Source organism: Athene noctua, chromosome 2, assembly GCF_965140245.1.
Source record: "Athene noctua chromosome 2, bAthNoc1.hap1.1, whole genome shotgun sequence".
NCBI classification, from domain to species: domain Eukaryota; kingdom Metazoa; phylum Chordata; class Aves; order Strigiformes; family Strigidae; genus Athene; species Athene noctua.
The window spans coordinates 54,949,701-54,970,558 of record NC_134038.1 but is presented as its reverse complement, the minus strand read 5'-3'; the positions used below and the strand labels follow the sequence as shown (position 1 = coordinate 54,970,558).

Genomic DNA, 20,858 nt, shown 5'->3' with positions numbered 1-20,858 from the left:
AGACAGTTTTGTCCTCTGAATGCAAATGTTACTATAAAAACAACCCTGGCAGTTTTGGCTGCTCAGGGAAAATAGGGACTTAATTTAATTATATCTAAAAGTGTGTAGAAAAAATTAATTTTTTTTAATTAAGTTTTTTTTTAAAAAAGAGTGATCCGGCTGAAGAGTGATTCACTACGTATATTAGGGCATTACAGAAAAACATCACAGGGATGACTCAGGAAGGGACAGGAATCATCAACCTGATGAAAAAAAGGTCACTATGTTCCTCCCAGAGGATGATTCCACTACTCCAGTAACTTGTTTACAATGCTGTAATTTTCAACACAAGTAGGTACCAATGTTGACTTAGTTTTTTAACTAGCAAAACTGCTGTATTTTACACTTACAGCAACATTTTAAAGTTTTATTTATCCCCTCAGCGAACGCTGTGCCATCGGGCCAGCACCTCATGAAAAGTTTTTGAAAAGAAAAATCAGAGGTGGAAGCCAAGCCGTACAATATTAGCTTTTATTTCTTTCTAGCGGCCGGGTTATTTCTCTAAAGCTCAAGTCCCCCGACGCTTAAACGAAGACCAAGCGATGGCCTACACCAGGTTTCGGTAGGCAGCGTGTTTCCCCCTCAGTGACACGCAGAGGGCACCGCAGCCGCGGAGGGGCAGGAACGCGCCCCGAGCCTTGAACCGCGCAGTAGCGCGGCAGTGGCCGCACGGCGGTGAGGCGCGTGTGGGCACCCGGGAGGCGGGGGGGTGCGGGCCGGCCCACGCACACCCGCCAGACGACTCCTTTTTAAAAATCCCGCCTAAACCGCCAGCCCCGCCCCGCCCCCCGCCGCGGGGCCCGGAGCAGCCGCCAGCCGCGCGCGCCCCTCCCGCGCCTCTCGGAGCCGCGACACCGGCGCTGCGGGCGCGGGCCCCGAGCGCCACCCCCGCCGCCGGGCGCGAGCGCCCCTTCGCTTCCCGCCCGCCGGGGCGTGTCCGGCGCGCGGCGCCGCCCCCGCGCGCCGCTCCGCAGGCCCCGGCCGCCTCGCGCCCTCCCCTCCCGCCCGGTCAGGCGGCTCGCGGCCGAGACCGCGCTGGGGGCGCCGCCGGGCGCCGTCACGCGGGGCGGAGGAGGAGGAGGAAGAAGGGGAAGGCGGGGAGGCGGGGGGAAGCGCCGCGCCGCCGGGCTCGCGCACGTGGGCGCAGGCGCGGCGGCGCGGGTGCCCGCGGCGCGGCGGGAGCGGCTCCCCGGCGCCCGTTCGGCGCGCGCGCCGCCGCTTCCCCCCGCCTTCCCCTCCCCCGCCCCAGCCGGCCGCCGCCGCGCGGGCCCCCCGAAAAGGGAGATGGAGCCGGCGCGCTCCCCCCGCCGCCTCCTCCGCCTCCTCCACGCTCCCCGGCACAGGCGCGCCCTGCTCGCACCGCGCATGCACGTACCCCCGCCCCCGGCGCGCGCGCGCGCACTGAGTGCTCGTGCAGGAGGCGGCGGTGACGGCCGGAGAGACGCGCGCAGACCCCCCCCCAGCCCCCCTCCCCAAATTCCCCCCCTCCCTCCCTCCTCCCTCCCTTCCCCCCCCCCCCCCTTTCCCCGGCCCCCTCCCGCGCGGCGGCAGCGGCGGCAGCGGCAGCGCCCCGCGCTCCCCGGGAAGTGCGGTTCCGCGCGCGCGCGCGGGCGGCAGGTAAGCGCGAGCCCTCTCCCCATTCCCGCTCCCCCCCCTTCCCCCCCCCCCGTCCCCCCCGCCCAGCGGCGCGGCCGCCGTTGCGCTGCGCGCGCGCTCTCCCTCGCGTGCCCCCCTCCCTCTGCCCCCGCCCCTCCCCGCTCGCTGCCGCCCCCGGCAGCCCCGGCTGCGGGCGGCCGCCGCCGTCACAGCCCGGGCGGCTCGCGCGGGGTGAGATGGAGGCGCCGCGGGCGCGCCCGCCGCCGCCAGCAGCAGCAGCAGCAGCACGGAGCCGCCGCGCGCCTGCCTCCCGCGCGCGGCGGGCGGGCGGGGGAAGGGCGAGGAGGAGGAGGCGGGAGGACGCGTCCAGCGACGGATGCGCACGCCGGAGCGCGCGGGCCCCGCGCGGCGGCCGCAACAAAGGGGCGCGCGGCCGCGGCCCGGGCGGCGGGAGGCTGGCGCCGTCTCGGCCGCCCTCACCGGCGGGGCGGGCGCCGCGCGAGAACCGTGGGGGCGGGGGGCGCCGGCCCCGCGCAGCCCCGTGAGGCGGCACGGGGCGGGGGGAGCGCCGGGCTCGCTCCGGAGAGGGGCCGCCTGCTGCTCGCGGGCGCCCCCGACGACGGGCCGGGAGCGCGGGCGGCGCCTCTCAGTCACAGGGCCGCGCCGGCAGCCGCGGGCCCCTGGCGGCGGCGGCGCGGGTTCCCGTGACGGCGGCGAGCGGGCCGCGGCGGCCCGGTAGGGCCGGGCCCCGCCGGGAACCCGCCTGCGCCGCGTCCTCGCCGGCGGGTTCGTGGAGCCGGCGTGCGCCTGGCTGCCTCTGCGGTCACGGGCGCGGCGGTCAGCGCAGCGCCGGCGGAGCCGCGGGAGCTAACGTGGCGAGGCGCTGAGCGGCTCCCGGCGGCGGCAGGAGCTGCACCAACAGTTACAACCCCAGACGTACTCCCCCGCCCCGTTCCTGCGGTGGTGAAAAAAGTGTGTGTAGGAATAATTAGCCTTACCCCGAGAAGTCAGCAACCCAGCTGGCAAGGGATTTCCCCTTGCCTTTAGTCAGTGCTGGAGGGACTCTGGTTAAGTGCCTTCCGTGCTCCACTCGCAGAGTAGGAACTTCGTTTCTTCCACCAGCTCCACACCCCTGTGTACTCGGCAACACTGTTTTCAGCCAGTGACTTACATAAGTAGTTCTTGCTTAGGAAGTCTCAACAGAATTGCAGCAAAATTGGGTAGTATTCAACAAAACGGAGTGCGTTTGCTGCTACTTTATTAACAGTGGCGTTTTGCTTAAAAAGAAAGCAGCGATTTCCCCAGCTTGCAAAGAACTCTCAACGGGTCCTGTTGAAACAGTTGTTTGTCCTGCCCTCTTCGGTGCCAGACTGGTATGTTTCCCTGGGACTGTTAGACACAGACAACCCAGAAAAATACATGCGGTGTTTCTTGGGTTTGCTTTGTGTTTTTCAAATATTTATGCACCTCCTACATGACTATCTTAACATCTGATTACTTAGGACAAATACAAGAATTTTGGCTTTCCGCAGGTTTTTTTTGTAGCCTGTGGCACTGTATGCTGAGATGCCAGACCTGCAAAGGCATTTGTAGGGAGCCAGGTGTTCCTGTAGCATGTTAAACACCAAGTGGAAGTTGCAGACCTGTCACCTATTTCTGCTTCATGTATGCTCAAGGATAAATTAGAATTTAGGGAAGCAGTTCCCAGTCGTTCTGTGTCAGGTGGTGAAAGATTTGTTCCAAACCAAATACTAAATTTCCCTCCTCTCTGCAGCATTTCCCGCTTCTGTCATGATTAGATGCCTGTGGAAGATTGAGATTGAATAATTTAAATTAAGAGTTTTGCATTGTCTTTCTGCTGTTCAAGTATCTCCACTGTTTGGAGATGTGGTATCCCTGGTGTCTCTTTCCCGCGTCCTCCATGTGCATCCATCCACAGCCCAGTCTGCTGTCCTTTGGGATGCTTGCTCCGCTTGCCAGGCCCTCTGCCAGGCTTGCTCAGCTCACTGAGTCAGCGGAAGGCTAATCACCTCTTTCTTGGGTTGGTTACTGGGTTAATGCTAGTGATTCCTCCAGAGGTTTTTCAGACTTCTACCTGTAGTGCAAAGTAACAGGAAAGTGGCGTCAGCAAAGTGAAGCAGCAGGAGGAAAGTAAACACGGTTTACGACGCAGCGCTATTAGATCAATTTATACAGTCATCTGTAGAACCAGGCAAAATAAGTGGATATTTTAACAGTGCGTTTTGCATAATTTTAACGAATTGAAATTGCTGTGGTTTAACACACAAATTTAAAAGTATTTTTGGCATAGATTTTATAATTTCTTAAAACATTATTATCTTCCTGTCTTTCAGGCTGAAGGTGGCCCATCGTAAGGGTTAATCATCTGTCAAATATTTAATAATTTGTTCAGAAAATTTCCTGCATTGTTCATGGTAAGATTTATATTTGATATTTCACATTTAGTTTGCTATGCTGACTCACACAGACTATTTCTTATACATCTTAACATTTTCTTTAGCTGTAAGAATGACTTCTACTGCAGTTGGATCATACCTTTACTGGGAATTGCAACTTCACAGAGAAAGTTTCCGATTTTCGATAACCGAATCAGTGGATATTTGCATAAATTAATATCTTGATACAATAAATAATTATTCTTTATAAATCACTAAGTGTCCTGTAAAGTGTATAACCTAGGAAAAGACCTTTATGTGTTCACAATTTTAAAAGAAGTTTAAGAGGAATGGTTTTATAATTCTGGTCATATTAAGCCAAAAAAAATACTTGGCAGTTCTTTTAGCATGTAAATGACATCAGCTGTTGGGATTTTATGACTTAGGCTGCTTTATAAACTTGCAAAACTTTCCCATGTTTTTTTCAGGAGTTTTTCATCAGTATGTCTGAAACCATTAAATATAATGACGACGATCACAAAACTGTGTTCCTGAAAACATTAAATGAACAACGTTTGGAAGGAGAATTTTGTGACATAGCTATCGTGGTTGAAGATGTTAAATTCAGAGCACATAGGTGCGTGCTTGCTGCCTGCAGTACCTACTTCAAGAAGCTTTTCAAAAAACTGGAAGTTGATAGTTCATCAGTAATAGAAATAGATTTTCTTCGTTCCGATATTTTTGAGGAAGTTCTCAATTACATGTATACTGCAAAGATTTCTGTTAAGAAAGAGGATGTAAATTTGATGATGTCTTCAGGCCAGATTCTTGGTATTCGATTTCTGGATAAGCTCTGCTCTCAAAAACGTGATGTATCTAGTCCTGAAGAAAACACACAGCCCAAGAGCAAGTACTGCCTAAAAATAAACCGTCCTATGGGGGAGCCGAATGACACCCAAGATGATGAGGTGGAGGAAATTGGAGATCATGATGACAGTCCATCAGATGTGACGGTGGAAGGAACTCCCCCAAGTCAGGAAGATGGAAAATCACCTACCACTACCCTGAGAGTGCAAGAGGCGATTCTGAAAGAGTTGGGAAGTGAAGAGGTTCGAAAAGTGAACTGCTACGGCCAAGAAGTAGAGCCTATGGAAACAACCGAATCAAAAGACTTAGGATCTCAGACCCCTCAGGCTTTGACATTTAATGATGGCATAAGTGAAGTGAAAGATGAACAGACACCAGGCTGGACCACAGCAGCTGGAGATATGAAGTTTGAGTATTTGCTTTACGGTCACAGGGAACACATTGTGTGTCAGGCTTGTGGTAAGACCTTTTCTGATGAAGCGCGATTGAGAAAACATGAAAAGCTACACACTGCTGATAGACCATTTGTTTGTGAAATGTGTACAAAGGGCTTTACCACGCAAGCTCATTTGAAAGAGCACCTGAAAATACACACAGGTTACAAGCCTTACAGTTGTGAGGTATGTGGAAAGTCTTTTATTCGTGCACCAGATCTAAAAAAGCACGAAAGAGTTCACAGTAATGAGAGGCCATTTGCATGCCATATGTGTGATAAAGCTTTCAAGCACAAATCCCACCTCAAAGACCATGAAAGAAGACACCGAGGAGAGAAACCTTTTGTCTGCAGTTCCTGCACTAAGGCATTTGCTAAAGCATCTGATCTAAAAAGGCATGAGAACAATATGCACAGTGAAAGAAAACAAGTCACTACGGCCAATTCCATCCAGAGTGAAACAGAACAGTTACAGGCAGCAGCTATGGCTGCTGAAGCAGAGCAGCAATTAGAAACTATAGCTTGTAGTTAAAACCAGAAACTTTATCAGAAGTAATATAAGAAATTAAACTGAACAAAAATCTATTGTTGGTATATGTTTGGACTGAGAATTATCTTTTCAAGAAAACATATTTTTAGAGGATTTGAATGCTACATAGGAACACATAGCATTGCTTGGTTAGGTATTTTAAAATATTTCAGAGATGGGTATTCTTAGAATATGAAATAGTTTTGTTGTCATTAGCAGTATCATGCACTAATACCCGGTTTAATTTGAGAATAAGATCAAGTTCTCTGTAAAACAGGGATCATCACCGGCTGATGTTTTGTTTTATCCAGTATAGAATACTGCATACGACGTAGACGTCAAATTCAGTTGAGTTATATTGGAAAATGCTGAGATCTCAGAAAGTAACAAACATGGAAAGGAAATACTTGGGTTTTGTAATTGTGGAGGTGTTATAATTTTTGAGAAACAGACGTTGATTCTCTAAGCTTTTTAATTCTTCCTTTTTTCACCTAATGTAGGTGCTGGAGGGTGGTACAGGAGTGTAAGGGGGGGGACAGTGATCAAAATGAAATTGCTTCTTATTCCATGCCCTCAGCTATCCTCTTATTTTAATCAAGGTGGCAAGTTTAATGAAATATTTGCTTCCTGAAAAAAAACCTGCATTGTTCGCAGTGGCCCTGGCTGGCAAAGCTGAAGGGTCGTGGCATTCACCAGTCCCTTCTGTGGGGCGAAGAGCCTGCCTCGTTTGTTTCTGTGCTCGCTCGTATGCCAGCCCCCGGAGATGGGACAGAGCCACAAAGAAAAAAAGGGCGCAAGCATGGAGAAGGAGCCATGTCCCTTACTCGGACCCAGTACAAATTAGTTAAAGCTAATACAGCCTGAGGCTCTAGTTTTTATGATGCAGCTTTCGGTTCTCCTATTCTTAGCGCAGTTAAAGCAGAGGAGTGTTTGTGGCAGCACAGGAGGATTATCTGCACTGGCAGTGACCGGGTGTCACTGCCAGACCTCCGGAGTTGCAGAGAATGGCCACGGGCTGTCGTGTACCTCCCCGCAGCATTCAGGCTGGGGCTTGTGTCACGGCTGGTCACACCAGCTCATCGGTCCCTTTCAAATTTAAAAACCGCCTTCTGACACACCACCTCGCAGCGAGTGACTTCAGTCATAATTGATCCAGAATCAGTGTTCACTAAGAGTCTGTTATTTAGAGCTGCCTGGGTTTTTTTCAGACAAGCTGAGGTAGATGCTGCTAATTTAACCGTTAAGGAGTCAACGAAGTAAGTGGTCTTTGGATTGCAGTCTGCTATGTGTAGTCAACAAGGGAAGACACAAAACCAGTGGTAATGTAATCCAAAGGGATATCAAGCCTTTATTTTGAATTTGTAAATATTACAACTCTTGTCAAAACTTCATTTGAAGTTGGAATGGGCATAAAAAACACACTCTTGGGCACGTGGTTGGATAACATTGGTCACTTGCGATACCTATAGCATATGAAAGTGTTAGAGCAGTTTCTGGTAAGTTACTGTGTGGTAGATCACATCCTGCTTTCCTAAATAGAAATTGAAAATAGTGTTTTTGGAACTGTTATATGGAACTTTGATTATTGGTTGTTTTCTTTGGTTGGGTTTTTTTACAGCTTCATTTTATTCATGTACTCATCAGATTAAGTAGTTAATCTTAAATGCCAATAATTATTTGAAGGCTTGTCTGTAAATAAAACATGAACTTAATATTTTAGAAAATGTAAACTTTGGACCTTTACCAATATATTTTTTTAAAATGTTGCTTCATTTTACATTCAGTAATATTAGTTTGTAAACAAACTATACATTTTGTATCTGTGCAACATCAGAGGATGTGAATTCATTGCATTTTATTGGTTCTCTTGAGGAACATGATAAATGACCATTGTTAAAATGTTTTACTGTATATGATCATAGATATAAAGATAGTAGGTCCCAAACGGGATCTACTTTTTCTTTTTTTCTAAATGTATTAGTCTTGCTATGTTTTCTTATCTAAAGTTGTGTTCTTGTGTTCACCTTTTCTTAAATGATAAAATTGGGGTTGATAAGACTGTACAAAACAGACCTGTTGTGATAAGAGTTCACAAGTGTAAAAGATAAAGAAAGTAAATTTTCTCTAGGTCTCCTATGAAGAGTGCAAAAAGTAATGAGTTTAAATTTCAGCAGTGAATGTTTACATTAGACATTAGAAAAAGCTTTTAAAGGGTTGAATGATGAATTATTAGGACAGAATGCCTGGGGGGGTACTGCAATCTCCACTAGTGCTGATATTCAAGAACGGGTTAGACAAACATCTGTTAGGGATGGTTTAAATATAGATAATTCTGCCTTGAAGCTGAGGGATAAGCTAAATAACTTCTCAAGAAGAGCCTCATTGGTTTTTTTTGAAAGTAATAAATGAAAATGGAGCTCACTGGGACAGCAGGAATGGAAAGGCAGAGCTCGAGACTTACAGTTAAAGACAATTGCCCTCTGACATTTGAGCACAAGCAGTCAGGCTGTGAAGTTGTTATAGAAAAGCAGGCTTGCATTAAAAGACACAATTGAAAGTGTGATAACATTGTGTTTTACATCAGAGTAAATTCTGCTGTTCTTAAAGCTTACAGCTGTAGGGTTGCATGATGTTTTGTAGCTTTTTAAAACTGGGGCAGATTGATATGATACATACTCTAATACAAAAGTGTGCAGAAACAGGAACAAATGTTACTGCTGTGCGTTCTTTGGACAGGCATAAACACCTTACATGAGACTTGATCTTAACAGTCTTGTCATGGGAACAAATTCAGTGAAGCCAATGGAACTGCCCCCTTGTCAAAGACTTGGAAAGGGGCCTTCACTTCTTACTAGTCTTTAGCTGTTTAAGAGTCAGAAGACTGCTGTATGTTTGTGAGACCAAAAATGACAACATTGGTCATTGGCAGTTTCTACTACCACTGTCTGCTTTATGGATGTGAACTTACCTTATTTTTTATTTTTTTGAAAGCCAGTAGATAACTTTTTTGTTCCCAACTGTTTTTATTCAAGACACAGAAGAGGTCTAGAATACTTAAGCTTAAAGTTTTGGAAAAGGTGGAAAGGATTTGTGGAGGCAACCCTAGCTGTACATTATTCTTAATGCATTCTAAATTAATCCTGTTCATTGTGTACATTCTGAAGGGATGTTAGCCTATATGTTATGGGGGGGTCTATCTGCGAAGTTCAGGTAAATCTGTCTGCATTTTAAGATGCTACTGCTCCCAGTTCTCACTTGTCCGTGCCAGAAGACACCATGTGCAGAAGCAGATGTATGTCAGCTCCAAGCCACAGAGGTTTTCCAGTGTGATAAGCTGTAAGCTATGAGCTGTGTTGATCAAGGAATGGGCAAATTTTTATTTTTGCTTTTACAAGGATGGCAGCTTCTTTCAGAGCTTATGAGACACTGGGTGAGATTCTGTCCAGTAATGGGAATTTTACTGTTGTCTTTATTGGGGCCAGACTGATTAATATTCCTAACAAGGTTTTCAACAGAAGGCAGATCAGCTAATGACAGAGTGCTGTAGAGACATAAATGGCTAAAATACCATTAGATGTGAATTAATTGTTTTTCTCAGAATAAAGTAGAAAAAATATAATTTATGGAATTAGTCCTAAACATACACTTCTCCATCTAAGGTTTGTGAAATTGGAGTCAGTTATGTCTTTAACATACATAAGTGGAAAAAACAGAGTTACTCTTTTTGGCTTATAATGAATGTCTGTCCATGTTATGATGTTATGTGACTGAGTGGCTTCAGTGGAACTCTCCGTGTATTGGAATTAAGTATATGAATAGGTGTTTGTGTGACCAGGGCTTACATGTATACAATGCAGCGACATGTTAGTTGGTGTGAAATCAGGTTCTGGTGACCCAAATGGGTCTGTAAGGTCAACAGCAGTTGAGACGCTAAACCAAAGCCTTTTCAGTTACAAAAAGCTCTACATACTAAGGATCTGTAACCATTTAGTTAAAAGGCTTTGTGCTTTAAAAGACTAAATAACTTGGAGAAGAAATATTTGAAATAAGAACTTTGCTATTCTGTGATCTTAACTGTGTGTTCTTAAAAATATTGTGGGGTTTTTGTAGAGAGAAAAAGAAATGAACACATTTTGAATTCTGGTATCTGATTAATTTCTGATCCAAATTGTGTTAGCCTTGGGTATGCTGCTGGATATTTGGTGCAATTCAGTTTGGAAACTAAAAGTTCAGGAAAGAATATCTTTCAGTCCTTTTCCCCACCCCACCCCTTCTATACACCCTTCTTACCAATATTTAAACAAAAATTAGAAAATTAAGCAATTCACAGTTGAGTACTTGTGTTTTCATTTTTCTCGTTTAATCTTTTAAAAAAGGTTTAGACCGGAAGATCAGAGTTTTAAAGGTTGTTGTGTGAAAGAAGATGCCTCATGCTGACTTGAGTAGCAAAAGTTTGAGGAGTTCAGCTTCTGTTTGTTCATGTAAGCTACAAAATAGTAATTAGTCCTCAAAATCTTGCCATTTAGGTACCAAACTGGAGTTCTTTTGAAGATCAGACCCCAACTTTCTAGACATTGTTTTCATGATTCCTGTGAGTAAAAATATTTAAATTAAGAGTTGGGTGAGATATAGAATAAAATATCAGATGATATCAGAAAGTCTACTTTGAGCTTAGAGTATATTTTTAGGGAGAGATTATCTATTATTAGGTCTTCCATCAATCTAGATACCTCTCTGTCATAAAGAAGAGACAGACCGTTTCTGAAATACATCTACCACTAACAAAGTATGACTTTCCTGAATGGAAACGTTTGCAGATCAATACAAAATAGGTTAATTCTACCTAGAAGGTAAAGACAGATCTAAGAAATTTTCATCTTTTTCAAACAGTTAGTCTGTAGATCACAGTAATATGCCCAATCAGACAGAAACATGCATGTTTTATCAAAAATTCCATTATGGCTGTTGGTCTGTCGTTTGTCTCCATATAGATCTAGAACAATTATAATAACATTCTTAATCATTTCAGAACAGATGGAGGATTTCCATGAATAGATTTTGTTAAATATGTGTCATAAGAGTCGAGACATCTCTTCTCAGGAATGATTTTTAAATGTAATGCAAGAAATCTGAAATAATATGATAGCTAAAAATAGTGATTTATACAATATTGATATGTTTTTAAATGTATTTCTCTCCACCATCCCTTTATATTTTTTGCCCTGCTCCTCTGGATATTTATAGAACTCTCCAACTCTGTGAACCTCAGCAGTTCCACTATGACCAGAACTAGAGCCGTCATGTTGAGAGCTCTTTAAAATAGAAATAGACTTTTGAAGTCTTACCGGTTTTTAATAATCTGTAGCTAAGCATCTAATTTTTTATAGATAAATTTGAAACATGTAGACCATATGAATAAAGTTGTTCCATGTCTGACCTGTTTGGCATATGGATATCAAAAAAGCATGGGCAAAGCAGAACTTCAGGATATCTCTGTTCCATATTCCTTCCTGCATATATGTGTATATATATTTTTTAAAGTCTACTTTTTGAAAGAACACAAATTTATAAAATGAGTGGTACAGGAAATTCTTACTGAATGGAAATTCCAAATGTATTTTAATAACACTGAGCCATTTTGAATAAGTACAGAAGACAATAGCTTCATATTAGATGTTATGCACATAAATAGATTTAAAGCTGTATTTTAATGCAGAAGTAAAAGAAATCCATGGAAATAATGCATTGAATATATATTGTCTTTATGGAATCAAAAAATCATGAGAATTATGAAAACAGATTATTTCAAATTTTTTCGACATCAAAGCACTATTCTATTTTAGAAAAAATTATTTTCTGATGTAAAACTATTCTGTTAACAGACCCATTCTATTAAAAACAATGACAACAGCAACAAAACATTGCTTGCATTTGTAGTTTTCTGACCTTCTCACAATGGCCTGTTTTTACTCTTAATATGCGTAATGTGCATCTGCAAGCAACTTAGCTGCAGGGAAGCTCAATCTTCAGAATATTTTTAAAGACAAAAATATTGTAGATTTTCATTCGTCACTAATAAAGATCCATTTTTTTTCAGGGTCAAGGGTACCACAAGCAGTGATTACAGGAGCAAACCACTGTAGTGGCATTGCAGAATTGTTCAGACAAGAGGATGTAGAATGGTAGAGCTCCAGTCTGAGATCAAAAACTTATTTCTTTCTACTCTAGAAATTGGAAATGGTCCTGACACGAGATGCTGTGTACCTTCAGGTGGGAGTTCCTCTTCAAGGGAAATTATCAGTTTTCTGCAGATGATTTATGGCTTTTTTTGACTTGTCATCAGCATAACTGCGATTTACAGAGTAGAGTTTTCAGGACTTGAAGATATTAGTTGGTTCTATTCTGCATTCTGTCAAAGCTTTTATACATGTTTCTGTTCAAGGTTGCATGGACAAAGTTGGGGAGAACAGTTGAAGTAAAAACATGAATATACTGTGAACAATGTTCTAAATGTTGCATTTATTAAACTAATACAATTTAAATACAGATTTTTATTTAATGCATTTAGGGTATGTTATATTTAAGAACATGCTTTCACTTGCTTAAGTCAGTAGCCTCAGATGATAATTTGTTGATTTGTTTTCATTAACTCAACATCCAACATTTAGAATCGGTGTACAGATTTATTTTTCTTGGGTATGAAAGCCATGAAGTATCTGTTCATACAGCTCTGTTACACTAGAATTATTGAGTTATACTGACTGTCTATATCTAAGCAGTTTTTAATCCTTTTTTATTTACACTAGGGGGATCCATCTTCTTTGTATCCCAAATAAGCCCATTATCATTCCCCATTTGTAACAGGTTACAAAATAACTGGTTTTCATGAGATCTGCTTAGGACATTAAGAAATGTTTTCTCAGATGGTGGTAGGATTTGATCTGATTATTTTGCAAAGATGTAAAGTGAATAGAAAGTGGCTTCTTCTGTATGGAAAGTTAGTTTACAATGTTTCTCTGTTTCTTTCAAAACTTAAGCATTGTTTTTTCATTTGTTTCTGTTCTGCTATAAAGCTTGGGGTTTGACAGTACTGTTTTCTAAAGGCATAACAAAGTAGACTTTGTATGGTAAAGCTTAATTCTGCTGAAAGGGTGAATCTTGTCCTTGTCTCCTCCTTTCCTGCTCACAGAAGTGTTTGATGAACCTCTTTGTCAATGCACAGTAGGAGATTAAGGTATTCATGCAGGAGCAGGGATGACGGTAAAGGAGAAGGAAGGAGCAGGACTTTCTCATTTCAACTGTATTGAAATGAGTGACAGCTTGCTCTGTCTTATATGGTCACCCCCTTAAAGTTTGTCTTGTCTGAATAAATGTCATTCCTAAATTATGTTCTTTTATTCTTATTGAATTCTTTCTTTTTGAAGACTTTTCAGGGTGGAGAGGTCTGAAAAGAATTTCACCTCTCTGTGTAGAATTTACTATGCGTAGAACTATGCTAGACCTAGTGTTCTGATTACTCATTAATATGCTGGATAGTATGTGCTATTTTGTTAACAAACTGATGGCTGTTGGCTTTGATCCAAAGATAATCTGCTGTCGGCGTTCACACAGGAACAGGCTTAGCGCTCTTTTTAACTCAAACCTATTTGTCTATCCCAGGTGATAACAAAAAGAGAGAAGTAATGCACCAAGGATTTATGTCCAAGGTACAGCTGAATCATGAGATGTTTCCCTGTTTGCAAGTTCAAGGAAAAGCTAAACAAGGCCAAGGGATCAGATCCATGGTGATTCAAGACAACCAAAGTTGTGGTTGCTGCAATTTATTGTTGTTCTTTTGCCAGCAGTAGCACCTGTGCAGTGTCTGAGTGAAGCACTTCATGGAGAGCTGAAGCACCTGAAAACTAACAACTGTTTTGAGGCATTTTTTTCTTAACCTTCTTAGCATCCCCACATGATTAACTCAGTGCTATAGTCAGTGGAAGAGCAGCCCCAATTTAGATGGACTTTGGCTGTTGTGGAGCTGAAGCACCTAAGACAGCAGCTTTCTCTTTCATCTGCCATAGTAAAACTGCAAATTCTTGCTAAAAGGCATAATCTGTTCTCTCCTCTTGCTGTTACCTTTTGCACCTGTTTCTTATGTCTCGTTTGCCTCAAATTTAATGGCTTTTGTGGCTTTAGGATAAGCCAGTCGAGTGGGTTTCTATAACAAACTAATTCAGTGCTCTGGTGAGTTAGTTTTAGGTTGACCTACCTTGTCAAACCAATTCAGTAGATTTTGATGCAGGGTAAGTGGCAGGAGCCCATAGCTAGAGTTAGGAGAATCAATGGAGCAGGACTTGCCCCACTTTGGCATCACATTAAATACACGATGACAAAGCCTGACACCTGTTTGCAAAGTGTTTGCGAGACACAACCAGGCAACAGAGAGGACCAGACATAACTCCTTTGTAACAGCCACTGGTGGTGGACTTGTGGGATTTTGAAGAGGGAGATATGTGTTCTTCATTTCTGCTTTTTCAGGAGAAGAAAATTTGGGGTTTGAAGTTGTGGGGGGGTTTGTTTTCTTTCTTTTTTTATTATGTATGTTAATATGACTTGTTTACCTCTTATCCAACACTATTATGAAGCCTTGAATTGTGGCAAATTGCTCAGGTTATGGAGAAAAGAATAGTTATAAAAGACAATAGGTATTTAATTCTCTGGAGGACAGAACTGTAACCCCAAAATGAAAAGTTATATTTTTGCAATGTAGGTTAATGTTTATAAGTTTTAGAAGTAGACATTATTCACTTTATACATATTTAGGGTTTTTTTAGATCACTTACTGTGTAAAAGTTGCAATGATCTTTAGTTATTGCAAATAGTATAAATCCAAAGTATAGGGATAGATTCTGTATTTCATTAGGTGATATCAGCTAGGCTGTTTTCATATTAATTTTTTTTGTGTGTGTCTAGATTTCTAGTTTAGGCTTCTGCAGTAAACTTGAAGTTTTTAGAATGATTGATTTTGATTTCTTTCCAGGTATAAATATGAATCCATTTGAAGGCCTGAATATAAAAATCATAGGTATTTTTAAATTTCCATTTGGTGCTTCAGATTAAGGAGTTTTAAATGTAGTTCTTCAGTTGGGTAGCTGAAGCTGCAGAAAGCATTCTTTGTTGAGAGTTGCCTTCTTTCAGTGAAAAGTTCTTCCCTGGAAATGAGTTTTGTTCCCTGATGTTTCTCATAGTTTTCTTTACATTTAACAAGACTTTTTTTTTTCCCCAGTTGAAGTAACAACATTTTAATATTTTCTTTTTACAAGATACCTTATATTACAGCTATTATTTTGTTATTTTATCTAATAATATTTTAATAATTCATACAGATTTTCCAGGAAGATTTTTAACAATCATGGCCACTATATTATTGCTCCTAAAGTGTAAAATAGAGCATAAGCCAGGACCTTGAGATGTAAACTTAGTAATGGGGGTGTAAAGTTTCAATCTTTAACTTTTCGGCCCTATATGTGAAACCTTATAGCCTTAAAAAGCAGTAAGACCTCATCGAATGCTTCTGTCGGAGAGACTTGATTTTTTATTTTTTTTTTAAATAAATAGGTTCTAAGATTGTTTCTGGAATTCTTGATCTTAAATAAGGAAAGAGTTCAACTCTCTACTTGGGAAGTAGGAAGGAGCAGCTATACCCCTTTGTATTTCAGATGAGTTAGAGGTCTGAAGATCACTGGTCTTGTTTACTGGACTAAGCTATGTACAGCTATACACATAGGAACAATTAAAACCTACAGTTTTAAAGTGCACAACAGGCAAGTTTGCTTATGCTAGAGTTTTACCATTGGGTCTGCAAAAGAACTGTAATACCTCAGAAATTCATGCTTAAAGATGTCATGACTGACATCATAAATAGATGTATGTTAGACAGAAATGTTTTAATTAAAGGTCAACAATGACCCGTTTTAAGTGTTAGTAAATATTTTCAATATGAAACATAGGTTTAATTTTCCACTCCAGTAATTTTTTTCTTTTATTCAGTTGTATGACTTCCTTGTAGATCCCCCATTGTTCTAGGGATGGATTAAATGCCTCCAGAGAGGGGCAGTGATTTGGTGGATGTGATAAATTCTGCTAGGGTAGGGATATCCTATTATAGTTACTTTTCAGCTGGACACACAGATTTTGCTCTGTGAATTTTACTAACCTAATTTAAAGTTTTGATACTCTACTGTTTTAAATCCTTTCTTTTGTAACAAAATTGATGTTTTAAAACATAATTTAAAATTAATATATTTATCTTATTTGGCAAAATTGTTTAAATTTTAGTCATGCCTGTTGAAATTCCCATCCTTTTGACTCTATGTGGCAAGTTAGGGAACTGCATTGTGTATTTACTGTTTGTATTTTGTACTGGTGTAATTCAGTATAGTTTCCCATTCTCAGTCCTTGAACAATCTAAGCTGTTTAGTGGCATGTTGAAATGATTATTTTGATAATTATATTTTACATATCTTTGTTCTCTTCTTTGAGTGTTAAATTAAGCATGTAGTTTAATATTTAGGTTGTTACATTTATCAAAATGTTATAACTGAATTTATTGAAGATTTTAATGAAATAGTATTTTCTTGCAAGTTTGGAAATTTCTTCATTTATTTTAAAGCTGACTTTTCTTCTCCTTAGCTCGTGGGCTAGCAGTTTTGCCATGGGTCATACATGTTTCTTTGCTTCTCTCCTTTTAAGTTCCTTGAAGACTTGAGCATATGCCTAATTTTATGACTTGTGTCAAGTTACACCAGTAAGCTGTGGTATGATTGGCATCTTAAAACACTTTTTGTAGAAAAGAGGAAGGCACATGCTAAAATACTCCTTTTCAGTCTAACAAATGTGTTGTTGTGCTGGTAGAAAAGGTTTTTAAGATGAGAATTGTACTTGTGACAAGCTCCTGGCCTATCCTATGTCTTTAGCATGGTGCAGAATGGTATGGCCTTGTCTGTGTCACGAGTCAGTGGCTGTATGTGAGGTCCTTTAAAGGCTATTCCTATGTTTCACAGTGTCTCTGCTAGGTAGAGTCATTAGCCAAGGACTTGACTGGACCAAATTCCTTCTGTGTAAAAAAATTCCTATGTGATCTAAAGGCTCTGAATTTTGGACTGTGACTCATTCATCTGTCTCAGTGAAGGGACTAGCTGTCTACAGAGGTATGGCAGGTCGGAGCAGCAGTTACTTTGGCTCCACTGATTTTTGCACAGTGGTGTATATAGTAATGTTTTAGGTGAATTATTCAGTCTTGCATTTAAACTTCCTAAATTTATCTAGGTCTTTGTTTCTTGTAGGTTGGCTTTTGCTTTGGGTTCAGCTTCTCTGTAATTTTGACTCCCATCTATAACATAAAGATACCAATTTGCTACTTACGGGACTGTTGGAAGGTAATCATTAACGTGTGTGAGGCATTCAAATATTATGAAGGCGGTGATGTAATCAGCTAGACAGATTCCCTAGATGGAAGTGGGGCTTTTGGGATCTTACATGCTCTGAGAAAAGTCCTGGGTGGACTCATCTTTGTGATACTTAAGAAACAAAACAAAAAAACCACAAACTGTGCAGCTATTTCTCCTAGACTCTATCTAAAATTTATCCATGTTTGTAAATCGCGGCCCTGGACTATGATGCAGTTTATCAGATTAATTAAGAAAAATTAATAGATTAATGTATTGGAATTTATGTTTAATGGCATTCACTTTTTCCTGTCTGGAAATGTTGCATGTTCTTGCCACTGGCTTTCAAGGTCTCTGGCTGCTGGAAATCTGTGCATTGCTATTCTTCTGGAGTACTCATGGAAAGGTAACTGGCTTTTCATTTACTTCATTTTTCAGGAGAATGGTATGTCTGCCAGATTTTGATTTTTTTTTTTTTTTTCCTCCCCCTTTCTATGTTTATTGCCTATGTCTGTTTGTTAGAGGCATATTAATCACAGTGGCAATTTTTCTAGTCTATATCTGGAACACTAAATATTATCATCCCTACTATACAAGTTGCCATTTGACACTTCAAATAGTCATCTAAATAATTTTAGATATTTCTTGCTGACAGTCACAATTATTTCCTCTAAATGATTTCCTTGCAGTTCCGGATGTAATGCGTTGCGCCTTGGCTAGTAAAGATTTTTATTGTTAAGCTTAACCACAAGACAGTGACTGTAATTGCTTTTTGAAGACGATTATGATAGTACCCAGTTTAGCAAAAGACATCAAGTAGTTCAAGCAGTTTACTGATCATATTAATCTTCCCTCCCAAAAGAGCTAGGTTTGATTATTAATGTTGAGGTGTGTGAGGAAATAAAAGAAAAAAAAAAAAAAGGCTCAGAGCTAATTCATTCTCAGAGTTGGGGAGAACTCTTTTTATAAAATATAAAATCAGCGTTTGATGTAGACACATGAAATCTTCCTGATTATCTTTTTATACCTTTATATTATATTATTATAAAATATTTTAATATATATTTAAGTGATTACTTCCAAAGGATTCTTCCAGTAGATAGTGTAAAATGTAACGTGTAAAATCTTAGCTGTACATTCTTGTTAACAAAACTGAAACATTGAGTATCATCAGGTAAAAATGGCTTCTTCCTTAAAACATGTTTACTAAGCTTCTGATTGTCTGTGACAAAATAATTGTTTTCAGCTCCATTAACGAATTTACTTCAGATGTAAAACCACAGAATTACGAGTAGCAATGGATGATTTAAAGTGACATCAGTCAACTTGATTTTTGTAACTGTCCAAAAATGTTAAATTTCTCAACAAAGTACACTCTAAGTAAGTCAAGAGTTCTTAAAAAAAAAAAAAAAATCTTTGAAGATACATACTAGAGAATTTTTAAGTCTCCTCATCTTATACAGAAGCTAGTAATTCCTCACACAAACAGTAAGAACTTAAATGATACACAAGGTGGGGACTGTATAATTACTGATAAAAATATATACAGATGATCTTGTAAGTGCTTTTCGTATTTTCTATTTCAAACAAGTTGATTGTACATCTTTAAATGAACAAGGCTATGTGTTGTATTTTATTGATATAACTTCATTTTTTACCACTGTGCTTCATTCTCCAGGTTTGTTTTTTTTTTTTTTTAATAACTGGTCATAACTGATTTTTTTTCCACTGCTATGAAGTTGAACGAGAGTAATTATTAGTGCACTGTTTTGTTTGGTGGTTGTACTACATTAATAGCACATTTCCTCTGAGGTGACAGTTCACTACAGAACTGTCTTGTGCAAGTATTTCAGTGATTTTTGTGTATTTGAACTTGTGACTGAATCTGAAATTCAAAAATTAATTACATGACAAAAGAAGCTCAAAATGCTTTTTGATAACATATTTTCCTTTGTCAGAAAACATTTAACTGCTGGTAGCTTTTAATTTGAGCAAGAAAACGGAAAACTCTAAAAGAAAATGTGCCTGTTTTGAGTAATTTATTAGTTTAAATACAGATAGCAGTTAAAGCAAGCTCTGCGTAGAACATTATACTTGATGACCTGTACTCTTCACCAAAATGGCGTAGGTTCTGTCACCAAGTTGCAGATACCAACCTAGAGTTCTACAGGTTACTTACAGGCTTTCAGATCACTGAATCATATTTACTGTTTTGAAAATCTTTTGACAAGCTGCTCCATCATCTCGAAACCCAGTCCCTTAGAAACACACATGTAATTTCTTTCGAGGATGTATGTAATAGAGATGTATCCAATGGATTTTTTTATTATTTTTTTTTTAGAGAGAAGTGGATTAACATCTTTTTTCATGATGGCTGAATCTCCATTAAACACATGAATCAAGTATGTAGGGGCCACATAAGATACATCATAAAAAATACCAGTGTAAGTTTTCCTACAGTCTTTCTAGATTCAGTCCTGATTTTCTAAAGATTATAGGGTATCCTCCACCTTTCTCTTAAGTATGCTGAATATTGCTGACTGTAATCTTTTCTGTATTTTATGTGGAATACTTCTACTAGAAAATGTTCTAATTCAGCTCGTAGGTATCCTGTTAGTTCTCAGACTTAAGGTGAATGAGAATGATGACAGATGAAAAAAGGTTAGAATAAAGATTTTTGAAGTAACATTCTTAGAGGGAACACCGTTTCTGAGCAGCCAGAGGTACAGTGGTTGGGTTAGTTAATTCAGTTGCCATCTGAGAGAAGTGAAATTGAATATCTGAAACATTAGACAGGAGACAAACAAATGACAGTAAAGAAGCTGAAATTGCTAAGGGGAATAGAGGGATTATCCAGAAATCAGACACTAGAAATGGTAGGTGAAGGTAAATCTGGAAAGTATTCCCAAGGAGAAATGATCTTACATAGTATTCCCCAAAAAAGGAAAAAACCCCCTGTCACCAGTTTATGAAGTATATAGACAGAATTATTTAAGCAGGTCTGTGCTTTTCTGTATCTGTATTTTAAGAATAAAGCCTTATTTGGAGACTTAAAATATTCCAGGTTTAATTGGAGAATTCTGTGTGTATGAAATGCTTGACTATGAAAAGAATGAAATAGGCTTGTAGGAATATCTGAGGCTTATGAAGAAGTGATTAGAAAATGTATTGCATATTACAAAAATTTGCATCAAACACTCATGCTTTTTTTTTTTTCTTTTTTTCTTTTTCCTAATCTACTTTCTCTCATTTGCAGTGATAATCAATAGTTTTCAAAATACCTCTTGCAGGTCAGGCTTAAATAGGAGAGTTGGTTTCTCTAAATTGTGTCCCATCTGGCAGCTGTGTCTCTCACTTCTGTGTCAAATAAAAGCAAATTAAACACGAAATGTAGGAGTTGGTGGAAAATGTTTTGTCTTCTCCTGCCGCTTGCCCTCCTCTTCTTTATTACTTACTCATGAATGTATTTAACTTGTGGTCCTGAGGGCATCTTTTATATGCTGAAGCTTTCATGTTCCCTCCTTAAATCAAAGTGCTTCTGTTCGGTACGGCGGGGTTAACAGGCCTGT

The 20,858-nt window shown here is 40.7% G+C and overlaps 1 protein-coding gene across 4 annotated transcripts; it reads left to right on the top strand.

Annotated features, from left to right (window-relative positions):
* Nucleotides 1-1,553: 1,553 nt before the first annotated feature.
* ZBTB14 (zinc finger and BTB domain containing 14) lies at nt 1,554-14,576 on the top strand. Of its 4 annotated transcripts, XR_012633125.1 has the most exons (6): nt 1,554-1,656; nt 3,990-4,070; nt 4,520-5,518; nt 10,237-10,341; nt 11,958-12,130; nt 13,520-14,576. XR_012633125.1 is itself a non-coding variant. In XM_074899148.1 (4 exons), the coding sequence occupies exons 2-4, from the start codon at nt 4,068-4,070 to the stop codon at nt 10,240-10,242; spliced, it is 1,008 nt and encodes a 335-aa protein (XP_074755249.1). In that variant the 5' UTR covers nt 1,554-1,656; nt 3,990-4,067; the 3' UTR covers nt 10,243-13,286. The 4 variants fall into 4 exon arrangements, 2 of the variants coding, with proteins under 2 accessions (XP_074755249.1, XP_074755248.1); XR_012633124.1 differs by lacking the exon at nt 13,520-14,576 and having other exon boundaries at nt 11,958-13,276; XM_074899148.1 differs by lacking the exon at nt 13,520-14,576 and having other exon boundaries at nt 10,237-13,286.
* The last annotated feature ends 6,282 nt before the right edge of the window (nt 14,577-20,858 follow it).